The following is a 12,698-nucleotide window of genomic DNA, read 5'->3' as shown; positions in this document are numbered from 1 at the left end:
CAGGAGTTGATTGCTTACACAGCGCCGCCATGTGTACCAAGTTTAGGGAACATAATTTTCACATATCGCCTGGACTATATGGAAAAACTATCTGTAACTATCTGTTATCATTGTCTACTGGGATTTTTGACTAGTTGACCCAGATTGAGTATGTTTAAAGGCACACTAATAATAGGATATTAAACTGATTATGGCTGGTAGGCCGAGCCTGGCATTAGTCATGCAAACAACTTACTCTGCTTATCTTATTTGGCGTAACGCCATAATCAAAGTAAACACATGCTGATTAAAATACCTGGTGCTTGCATCAGCAGCGCAAGCTTCCCTCTTTTGATCGAAAGTGAAGTGAGTTCCTGAAAAGAAACCTGAAATGATGCATTTTTAGAAATAGTTTTTATATGTCCGAACTATGATCTCAAAGACTTCCCCCCCAAAAAAGAACATGGTGGTAGAACGTTTTGTTTTCATTGTCGATTTTCGGCAAAGTCGCATCATGTAGCTTGATTTCAGATGTGTTCATGTAAACAGGATTATTTTGGGAAAGTGTTCTTCTTGTGATGCATGTCAACGTTTTAATGGAATATTAGTCTGAGTCGCAATAAGTGCATGTAACTGTACCCAGTGAAAGGGCGGTGGAATCAACATTGTTTCCACGTAATTTCTACAAGCAAAATTATATGTTTTGACGTTGAACCAAAGTGGAAAACTGATTGTAAAAAAGCAAAAAGTCATCAACGATTGAGGATTGTTGTCTTTTTTCACTCAACTTTGAACCTAAATCCAATGACAGGGTGACATTTTTGGGTTGATTTCATATTGAATTCACGAAACCTGACAACTCAACCAAATGTAAATCAAACTAGACTTTGAACTGACGTCTGTGCCCAGTGGGATGTTTACAGACAAGAGTGATTCCGGGAATGATTAGTTGTCTTTTTAAAAGAGGTGTGGACCAGGTAATGTACTGAGTGTTGCAATGAGCTCTGGTTGTCTTTATAAAGTAATGTACTAAGTGTTGCAATGAGCTCTGGTTGTCTTTTTAAAAGAGGTGTGGACCAGGTAATGTACTGAGTGTTGCAATGAGCTCTGGTTGTCTTTTTAAAAGAGGTGTGGACCAGGTAATGTACTGAGTGTTGCAATGAGCTCTGGTTGTCTTTATAAAAGAGGTGTGCATCTTCGTGGGGCAGACATCTGCTCAGTCACTCATACAGGTAAGCTCATACACTCACTTATTTTCTTCTTTCTTTCTGCTTTGGGATCGGTGAGCTTAACTGTAGGCTAATGTGATTAGTGATTGGTGGTTCCCCTGCAGGGCGGTTGAGTTAACGTAGGCTAATGTGATTAGCATGAGGTTGTAAGTAACAAGAACATTTCCCAGGACATAGACATATCTGATATGGACAGAAAGCTTAAATTCTTGTTAATTTAACTGCACTGTCCACTGTCATAAACAAATTAGGCACATTTGGGCAGTCTTGATACAACATTTTGAACAGAGATACAATGGTTCATTGGATCAGTCTAAAACTTTGCACATACACTGTTGTCATCTAGTGGCCAAAATCTAAATTGCACCTGGGCTGGAATAATACATTATGGCCTTTCTCTTGCATTTCAAAGATGACGATACAAAATAACTAGTTTTTTTCTTTGTATTCTTTTTTACCAGATCTATTGTGTTATATTATCCTACACTCCCTTCACATTTCCACAAACTTCAGTGCTTCCTTTCAAATGGTACCAATGCATATCCTATTCCAGCCCAGGCGACAATTTAGATTTTGGCCACTAGATGGCAGCAGTGTATGTGCAAAGTTCTACACTGATCCAATGAACCATTGTATTTCTGTTCAAAATGTTGTATCAAGACTGCCCAAATATGCCTAATTTGTTTATTAATAACTTTTCATGTTCAAAACTGTGCACTCTCCTCAAACAATAGCATGATATTATTTCACTGTAATAGCTACTGTAAATTAGACAGTGCAGTTAGATTAACAAGAATGTAAGATTTCTGCCAATATCAGATTTGTCTATGTCCTGGGAATTTTTATTGTCACTTACAACCTCATGCTAATCGCATTAGCCTACGTTAGCTCAACTGTTCCGCAGGAGACCAACCAATCCTGAATAATTTTTTATAAAATACGTTATATACCAGCACATTTGATATAGGGTACCGGTCCAGTAGACTTATTATAAAGTCATTCTAGGGGGTCGGAAACGGGTGTTTTGATCCGATGGCACAACCTCTGCCTTAACTATTTAACCAATAGTAGCTTTCACCTGAAGAATACTGTTGTAAATATGCTTCACATCCATTCAATTAACTTTTTTTTTTGTCAAATCTTTTTAGTAAACTATACAAAACGGACATCTATCTCAACAATGATGGTAGGTGTTAATAAACCATTATTAGAATAAGCAGAAAACATTCGTAGACACTAATGTGAATATGAAATATGTATCTTTAATGAACCATCACTTGACAGTATTTACATTAAAACTGTTATATCCATCTACCCTGTTGTGCAGTTCAGCTTGATGCTGGTTCTGCTGGTCCCCGTGGCGGTACAGTCCTCTCTGCATCCAGTGGACTGTAACGAGGTGTACCAATCAGGTTCTGGACAGAATGGGGTTTACACTATTTATCCTGCAGGATCCACCTCACCTGTCCAGGTGTTCTGTGAGATGTCGATGGACAGTGCATTTTCAGGAAAGTGGACGGTCAGTATCCAATATTTCTACCAATTTTTAAATACACGTATGTATTTACTTGTGTTTTTTCAATAACACTGTTAGCAATAGCTGTACGTTTGTACAGTAATTCTACTGTAAATTAACTTACTTACGATTACATTTACATTTATGACACAAACTATTAAAAAAGTACCAGTCATTTTACAGTTACTGGCTATTGAGTTGCAGTAAAAATACAGTAATATGTTTTTGCATTTAAACTGTATTTTTGTTCAGTAAATATACAACAACTAACTGTATTTTTACAGCTAAATGTAAGGTGTTATAGCTGTAAAATGACAGTATGCTGCTGTATTCAGATTACAGTACACTCTTGTACACTGAACAAAATATATAAACACAACATGTAAAGTGTATGCAGTTTTGTCACACAACACAATGCCACAGATATCTCAACTTTTAATGGAGCGCACAATTGACATGCAGGAATGTCCTCCAGAGCTGTTGCCAGAGAATTGAATGTTAATTTCTCTACCATAAGCCAACTCCAATGTAGTTTTAGAGAATTTGGCAGTACGGCCTCACAAACACGTGTATGGCGCCGTGGGAAAGCAGTTTGGCGATGGCGATTTGAATGCATAGAGACACAGTGATGAGATCCTGAGGCCCATTTTTTTTAAGGTATTTGTGACCAACAGATGCATATCTGTATTCCCAGTCATGTTAAATCCATAGATTAGGACCTAATGAATTTATTTCAATTGACTGATTTCCTTATATGAACTGTAACTAGGTAACATGTTTGAAATTGTTGCATGTTGCGTATATATTTTTGCCCAGTAGAAATGTAATATTTAATATAATTTTACTGTAATTGTACAGCAACTCAGTAGTCTGTAAATTCTGTAAATTTTACAGGATAATTATTACAGTAAAATGTAATACAATTATTTACTGTAGGCACACTTGGGACTCAACCTCACCTGGGTTTGGACTCATAACCTCTTGGTTGGCAGTGACCTGAATGTCTTGCTATGCAGGGTAGATCTGCGGGTTTGACAAAGGTTGGTCCACAGATTTAATGGCAATAATACATTTCTGCACTGAGGTAAATAGCAGTGCTCAAGGAGTCCTCCGCCAGTACATCACCATCCATCTACATTTCAAATGGGAACAACCCTAACAGTACCCTTATTGTTGGGAGTGTGTTGATATACAGTGCCTTCGCAAAGTATTCAGACCCATTGACATTGTTTTGTTCGGTTACTTTATTCAAAAAACGAATTAAATATATATTTTTTTATTCCTTATCAATCTACCCCATAATGACAAAGCAAAAACATATTTATTTATTTTTAACTTTTTTTTTACATTGCTAATTTATTACAAATAATAACAGAAATATTATATTTACATAAATATTCAGACTCTTCTTTACTCAGTATTTGTATGTTTGCTGTTGTTTACGTATTTATTAGATTTTTTTAGGGGTAGATCAGGGGTATTATTGACTATTTGTATTAAGTGTGGGAGCTCTGGAGGGTTATGAGGTAATAACTTGACTGGAACAGCTGGTGGGTCCCTGAGGAGAGAACTGAGACCCTTTGGGATAGCTGGGGGGTCCCTGAGGAGAGAACTGAGACCCTCTGGGATAGCTGGGGGGTCACTGAGGAGAGAACTGAGACCCTCTGGGATAGCTGGGGGGTTCCTGAGGAGAGAACTGAGACCCTCTGGGATAGCTGGGGGGTCCCTGAGGAGAGAACTGAGACCCTCTGGGATAGCTGGGGGGTCACTGAGGAGAGAACTGAGACCCTCTGGGATAGCTGGGGGGTTCCTGAGGAGAGAACTGAGACCCTCTGGGATAGCTGGGGGGTCCCTGAGGAGAGAACTGAGACCCTCTGGGATAGCTGGGGGGTCCCTGAGGAGAGAACTGAGACCCTCTGGGATAGCTGTGGGTCCCTGAGGAGAGAACTGAGACCCTCTGGGATAGCTGGTGGGTCCCTGAGGAGAGAACTGAGACCCTCTGGGATAGCTCGGGGGGTCCCTGACGAGAGAACTGAGACCCTCTGGGATAGCTGGTGGGTCCCTGAGGAGAGAACTGAGACCCTCTGGGATAGCTCGGGGGGTCCCTGACGAGAGAACTGAGACCCTCTGACAACGGTTCTCAAACGACACAAGACCATAATGTGAGTCTTTCAGAACACACTGTCACTGGCCATAGTCATATACAGTGAGCTCCAAAAGTATTGGGACACATTGTTTGTTGTTTTGGCTTTGTACTCCAGCACTTTGGATTGGAAATGATACAATGACTATGAGGTTAAAAACGCATTGTCATCATTTACAAGCATGTACTGTAATCAGAATACAGCAGCATACTGTCATTTTATATTCATTCAGATACAGAAAAAAAATACAGTAAGATGTTGTATATTTACTGTGTTTTTACTGCAACTTTTAACAAAGTTCATAAATGTGTTCTTGGTAAAAAAAGACTGTGGCCAATCGCTACCATTAACACACCTGGTGGTGTAGCAGGAAACTCAGGTCACTGGCAGCCAAGAGGTTATGAGTTCATATCCCACGTGAGGTTGAGTCCCAAGTCATATCCCACGTGAGGTTGAGTCCCAAGTCATATCCCACGTGAGGTTGAGTCCCAAGTCATATCCCACATGAGGTTGAGTCCAAAGTCATATCCCACCTGAGGATGAGTCCCAAGTCATATCCCACATGAGGTTGAGTCCCAAGTCATATCCCACATGAGGATGAGTCCCAAGTCATATCCCACATGAGGTTGAGTCCAAAGTCATATCCCACCTGAGGATGAGTCCCAAGTCATATCCCACATGGGGTTGAGTCCCAAGTCATATCCCACATGAGGTTGAGTCCCAAGTCATATCCCACATGAGGTTGAGTCCAAAGTCATATCCCACATGAGGATGAGTCCCAAGTCATATCCCACATGGGGTTGAGTCCCAAGTCATATCCCACATGAGGTTGAGTCCCAAGTCATATCCCACATGAGGTTGAGTCCCAAGTCATATCCCACATGAGGTTGAGTCCCAAGTCATATCCCACATGAGGTTGTGTCCCAAGTCATATCCCACATGAGGATGAGTCCCAAGTCATATCCCACATGAGGATGAGTCCCAAGTCATATCCCACATGAGGTTGAGTCCAAAGTCATATCCCACATGAGGATGAGTCCCAAGTCATATCCCACATGGGGTTGAGTCCCAAGTCATATCCCACATGAGGTTGAGTCCCAAGTCATATCCCACATGAGGATGAGTTCCAAGTCATATCCCACATGAGGTTGAGTCCAAAGTCATATCCCACATGAGGATGAGTCCCAAGTCATATCCCACATGGGGTTGAGTCCCAAGTCATATCCCACATGAGGTTGAGTCCCAAGTCATATCCCACATGAGGTTGAGTCCCAAGTCATATCCCACATGAGGTTGTGTCCCAAGTCATATCCCACATGAGGATGAGTCCCAAGTCATATCCCACATGAGGATGAGTCCCAAGTCATATCCCACATGAGGTTGAGTCCAAAGTCATATCCCACATGAGGATGAGTCCCAAGTCATATCCCACATGGGGTTGAGTCCCAAGTCATATCCCACATGAGGTTGAGTCCCAAGTCATATCCCACATGAGGTTGAGTCCCAAGTCATATCCCACATGAGGTTGAGTCCCAAGTCATATCCCACATGAGGATGAGTCCCAAGTCATATCCCACATGAGGTTGTGTCCCAAGTCATATCCCACATGAGGTTGTGTCCCAAGTCATATCCCACATGAGGTTGAGTCCCAAGTCATATCCCACATGAGGTTGTGTCCCAAGTCATATCCCACATGAGGTTGAGTCCCAAGTCATATCCCACATGAGGATGAGTCCCAAGTCATATCCCACATGGGGTTGAGTCCCAAATCATATCCGAAGTGAGGTTGAGTCCCAAGTCATATCCCACATGAGGTTGAGTCCCAAATCATATCCCAAGTGAGGTTGAGTCCCAAGTCATATCCCACGTGAGGTTGAGTCCCAAGTCATATCCCACATGAGGTTAAGTCCCAAGTCATATCCCACAGTGTAGTTGAACCAGGACATAGACACAGTGTAGTTGAACCAGGACATAGACACAGTGTAGTTGAACCAGGACATAGACCAGACCACAGTGTTGTTCACGTGTTCTCTTCTTCCTTTTTTACACATAAGAACTGTTTTCCAGTCAATAAATTAAACAATATCTCTCTCTTAATCAGGTGATTCAGAACAGACAGGATGGATCAGTGAACTTCCACAGGAAGTGGAATGAGTACAAGAGTGGGTTTGGGAGCGCAGCCGGAGAGTACTGGCTGGGTAAGAACTGATTAAATGTCTAGCCTCCAGAACATTCTCCTCTTAGAACCCTGTTCAGCAAATGAGCTCATCCTGTTTGTCCTAATGCGTGTAAGTTCATTTGTCGTTGTATTCCAACAACACGGTGTGCTATTCTCCAGGACTGGAGACGATGTATCTCCTGACTATGAAAAATACCTATGAGCTGAGGGTGGACATGGAGGACTTTGAGGGGAATAAGGTCTATGCTCAGTACTCCACCTTCTCTGTTGGACCAGAAGCTGAAGGGTACACGCTAAAGCTGGGTTCATTCCAAGATGGAGGAGCAGGTGGGTGACAACTTATATTGTCCATAAAAACAATTCTAAGAAAAAGTTCCAAGAATATAGCACCAGACAATAGTACCAGAAACAAATTCTGAAGAAAAACAGTCCTTAAGGGTTCACAACTGAAGATTTGCCAGTGGAAGTATTATCATTAGGTTATCAAGTGTTGCTTTCCTTGTGTTGCTGGGCTGTGTACTTTGTTCTTATCCTCAGGAGATTCTATGACATCACAGTGGTCAGAAATCTCTGTTCTTATCCTCATGAGATTCTATGACATCACAGTGGTCAGACATCTCTGTTCTTATCCTCAGGAGATTCTATGACATCACAGTGGTCAGAAATCTCTGTTCTTATCCTCAGGAGATTCTATGACATCACAGTGGTCAGACATCTCTGTTCTTATTCTCAGGAGATTCTATAACATCACAGTGGTCAGAAATCTCTGTTCTTATCCTCAGGAGATTCCATGACTGAACACAGTGGTCATAAATTTACAACGTTAGATAAGGATCAGGACCTTAATGACAGCAACTGTGGCCAGATATACTACGGTGGATTTTGGTACACCAACTGCCATTGGACTAATCCCAATGGGATATACGCGTGGGGGGAGTCTGCCTACGGTGTTGGCATCAACTGGAGAACATGGAAAGGCTATACATACTCCCTGAAAAGAATGACCATGAAGATCAGACCAGCCACTGGATAGAAGGGAAACACCTTAACTGTTAATTAAGCATCTCTATTTTCTAACAACATTTCTAAATCAACATTTTTAATAACATTGATTTCCATACAAAACATTTTTCCCACCACTTGCACACATTACGTTTACCTGGGAGGGGGTGTCTTTATTTCTTTAAGTAAAGTTTGTGTTTGGGTCTTCGGGGGGTATCAGTGGGTGCCGCAGCACCCAGAACGTCGTCTGATCTACTAAAAAGTGCTGCTTTGCCATAGCAACAGAAACCTGACTGCAGTGGGGATGATGTGACTCCTACCCATCCTCTAACTCCCTCTGTTTCATACCCTAACCCACGGTCTCTCTGTTTCATACCCTAACCCACTGTCTCTCTGTTTCCTACCCTAACCTACGGTCTCTCTGTTTCATACCCTAACCCACTGTCTCTCTGTTTCCTACCCTAACCCACGGTCTCTCTGTTTCATACCCTAACCTACTGTCTCTCTGTTTCATACCCTAACCCACTGTCTCTCTGTTTCATACCCTAACCCACGGTCTCTCTGTTTCATACCCTAACCTACTGTCTCTCTGTTTCATACCCTAACCCACTGTCTCTCTGTTTCACACCCTAACCCACTGTCTCTGTTTCTTACCCTAACCCACTGTCTGTTTCCTACCCTAACCCACTGTCTCTCTGTTTCATACCCTAACTCACTGTCTCTCTGTTTCCTACCCTAACCCACTGTCTCTCTGTTTCCTACCCTAACCCACTGTCTCTCTGTTTCCTACCCTAACCCATTGTCTCTCTGTTTCATACTCTAATTCACTGTCTGTTTCCTACCCTAACCCACTGTCTCTCTGTTTCATACCCTAACCCACTGTCTCTCTGTTTCATACCCTAACCCACGGTCTCTCTGTTTCATACCCTAACCCACTGTCTCTCTGTTTCCTACCCTAACCCACGGTCTCTCTGTTTCATACCCTAACCTACTGTCTCTCTGTTTTATACCCTAACCCACTGTCTCTCTGTTTCATACCCTAACCCACGGTCTCTCTGTTTCATACCCTAACCTACTGTCTCTCTGTTTCATACCCTAACCCACTGTCTCTCTGTTTCACACCCTAACCCACTGTCTCTGTTTCCTACCCTAACCCACTGTCTGTTTCCTACCCTAACCCACTGTCTCTCTGTTTCATACCCTAACTCACTGTCTCTCTGTTTCCTACCCTAACCCACTGTCTCTCTGTTTCCTACCCTAACCCACTGTCTCTCTGTTTCCTACCCTAACCCATTGTCTCTCTGTTTCATACTCTAATTCACTGTCTGTTTCCTACCCTAACCCATTGTCTCTCTGTTTCATACTCTAATTCACTGTCTGTTTCACATCCTAACCCACTGTCTCTCTGTTTCCTACCCTAACCCATTGTCTCTCTGTTTCATACTCTAATTCACTGTCTGTTTCCTACCCTAACCCATTGTCTCTCTGTTTCATACTCTAATTCACTGTCTGTTTCCTACCCTAACCCACTGTCTCTCTGTTTCATACCCTAACCCACTGTCTCTCTGTTTCCTACCCTAACCCACTGTCTCTCTGTTTCCTACCCTAACCCACTGTCTGTTTCCTACCCTAACCCACGGTCTGTCTGTTTCATACACTAACCTACTGTCTCTCTGTTTCCTACCCTACCCCACAGTCTCTCTGTTTCCTACTCTAACCAACTCTCTGTTTCCTACCCTAACCCACTGTCTCTCTGTTTCCTACCCTAACCCATGGTCTGTCTGTTTCCTACCCTAACCAACTGTCTGTTTCCTACCCTAACCCACGGTCTCTCTGTTTCCTACCCTAACCCACGGTCTCTCTGTTTCCTACCCTAACCCACGGTCTGTCTGTTTCCTACCCTAACCCACTGTCTGTTTCCTACCCTAACCCACGGTCTCTCTGTTTCCTACCCTAACCCACTGTCTGTTTCCTACCCTAACCAACTGTCTGTTTCCTACCCTAACCCAGTCACTGCTCATCCATATATTTTAGACATATATTCTCATCCCATTCCTTTACTAGATTGTGTGTTTTAGGTTTTGTTGTGGAGTTGTTAGATATTACCTGTTAGATACTGCTGCACTGTTGGATCTGGAAACATAAACATTACACTCACAATATCTGATAAACCATGTGTATATGACCAGTAACATCTGATAACCATGTGTATATGACCAGTAACATCTGATAACCATGTGTATATGACCAGTAACATCTGATAACCATGTGTATATGACCAGTAACATCTGATAACCATGTGTATATGACCAGTAACATCTGATAACCATGTGTATGTGACCAGTAACATCTGATAACCATGTGTATATGACCAGTAACATCTGCTAACCATGTGTATGTGACCAGTAACATCTGATAACCATGTGTATGTGACCAGTAACATCTGATAACCATGTGTATATGACCAGTAACATCTGATAACCATGTGTATATGACCAGTAACATCTGTTAACCAGTTGTATGTGACCAGTAACATCTGATAACCATGTGTATGTGACCAGTAACATCTGATAACCATGTGTATATGACCAGTAACATCTGATAACCATGTGTATATGACCAGTAACATCTGATAACCATGTGTATATGACCAGTAACATCTGATAACCATGTGTATATGACCAGTACCATCTGATAACCTTGTGTATATGACCAGTAACATCTGATAACCATGTGTATATGACCAGTAACATCTGATAACCATGTGTATATGACCAGTAACATCTGATAACCATGTGTATATGACCAGTAACATCTGATAACCATGTGTATGTGACCAGTACCATCTGATAACCATGTGTATATGACCAGTAACATCTGATAACCATGTGTATATGACCAGTAACATCTGATAACCATGTGTATATGACCAGTAACATCTGATAACCATGTGTATGTGACCAGTACCATCTGATAACCATGTGTATGTGACCAGTACCATCTGATAACCATGTGTATGTGACCAGTACCATCTGATAACCATGTGTATGTGACCAGTACCATCTGCTAACCATGTGTATATGACCAGTAACATTGTATTTGTATTTGTCTGTGTCTCACCATTCAAACAGACAGCGTAATTCAACCACTATTAAAACATATTTTTTTTGTGGCCGAACTGAAAGCTTCACCAGTTGATAAGCCCTTGAAACAATATTTTATATATTAGACTTCAATATCCTCACAACATTGATATTCAGCCTGCAACAGATGATCCATCCATTGTTTTAATATTTTGATTAAAGTTGTATATAGTCAACATTTCACTTTTCTTAAATCATTTCTCTATTTCTTCTCAAATCAGTTTAAAATGGAAAAACATTCCAGACTTTGTTTTGTTATTAGAGTTTCGACATTGCGGAACCAATTGTATTTTTGTAAACTTCAGTTTACTATTTTTATTTAGAAAATTAAGACGAATGGACTAAATTATTGCCACCCCAGAGCTAGTACTTGGTTGCCAAGGTAACTGCTGACAAACACTTCTGGTAGCCGGCAATGAGCTTCCTTTCTACAGTCAATTTGGTCCACTCTTCAGCGGTAACCTCTTCAAATTCTTCAAAGTTTGAGGGGTGTCCTCCACCAACTGCCGTTTTCAGATCTTACCATAGGTTCTGGTCAGAACAGAACAGTCCAAGTGTCCTTCTTTGAAAACTATTCCAGGGTGCTTTTTGGATGTGTGTTTGAGGTCGTTGTCCTCCTGGGAAGACTCCTCCAACCTTCAATGGAGACTTTGTTTTTTTGGACACTGGGGTTGAACATTGGACCTCCATCAACCCCTGATAATCGGCTGATATTTGTGATGCTTTGGGCACGTTCAAGGCGTGCCAGAGGCGTGCCAGAGTACCAGAGGCAGCAAAACAACTCAACAGCGTTAGCGACCCCCCCCCCTCCCCATGATTCTTTTCAATAGCCTAAATGCTTATTTTTGGTCATCTGGAATCAGTGTTGATCTGCCAAAAAGCTCTACTTTTGTTTCATTGGTCCACAGAATATTTTCCCAGAATTTAGTTGTTGTTTTTTTCAATCAGGCTTTCTTATGTCTCCTTCAGCAGTGGGGTCTTCCTATGTTTACCAACGACCCATAGAAAAAGAACACCCTCCCTACAATCAAACAGGTTCGATTTGTAATGTTTTGACATTTCAAACTGAAGTTTGAAAATCAAATAACAATGTGTGGAATATTTGTTTATTTCTCCAACATATTTTAGAAGAAATAGGGAATTACAAAAGTTCAAGTTAATTCGGAGAGGATGAGGAAGGGATGTGGTCAACGGTCAAGACACATACATATTCATATACATTTACATGAAAGTTATTGGTGTTTGTTGATATTGCATATTAAACCACTAACAATGGTAAGCCAAGCTTTTAGATGGACCAGAACAGTACAGTAGCCTATTCTTGATCAAAGACTTGCTACTGTAAATCGATCAAGGGTTGTCAAGCAGAAATTGGAGACGCGATAATAATTGTCACTGCAATAGCAATATCCTACCACTAGATGGGGCTATAACATTATTGTTATTATTATTGCCGTTGTTATTATTATTGCTATTGTTAATAGTATTAGAACTACACAGAGTTTG

The 12,698-nt window shown here is 41.4% G+C and overlaps 1 protein-coding gene across 1 annotated transcript; it reads left to right on the top strand.

The window, feature by feature from the left end:
* Positions 1 to 1,007: 1,007 nt before the first annotated feature.
* On the top strand, positions 1,008 to 11,368 carry LOC109884264 (microfibril-associated glycoprotein 4). The gene is made up of 6 exons (XM_020476253.2): positions 1,008 to 1,211; positions 2,357 to 2,394; positions 2,536 to 2,727; positions 6,970 to 7,066; positions 7,207 to 7,374; positions 7,830 to 11,368. Exons 1-6 carry the CDS (start codon positions 1,139 to 1,141, stop codon positions 8,078 to 8,080), a joined length of 819 nt encoding a protein of 272 aa, XP_020331842.1. The 5' UTR covers positions 1,008 to 1,138; the 3' UTR covers positions 8,081 to 11,368.
* The last annotated feature ends 1,330 nt before the right edge of the window (positions 11,369 to 12,698 follow it).

This window comes from Oncorhynchus kisutch, linkage group LG20 (assembly GCF_002021735.2).
Source record: "Oncorhynchus kisutch isolate 150728-3 linkage group LG20, Okis_V2, whole genome shotgun sequence".
In the NCBI taxonomy this organism is placed as follows: Eukaryota; Metazoa; Chordata; class Actinopteri; order Salmoniformes; family Salmonidae; genus Oncorhynchus; species Oncorhynchus kisutch.
This window is presented reverse-complemented; position numbering and strand designations above follow the sequence as displayed.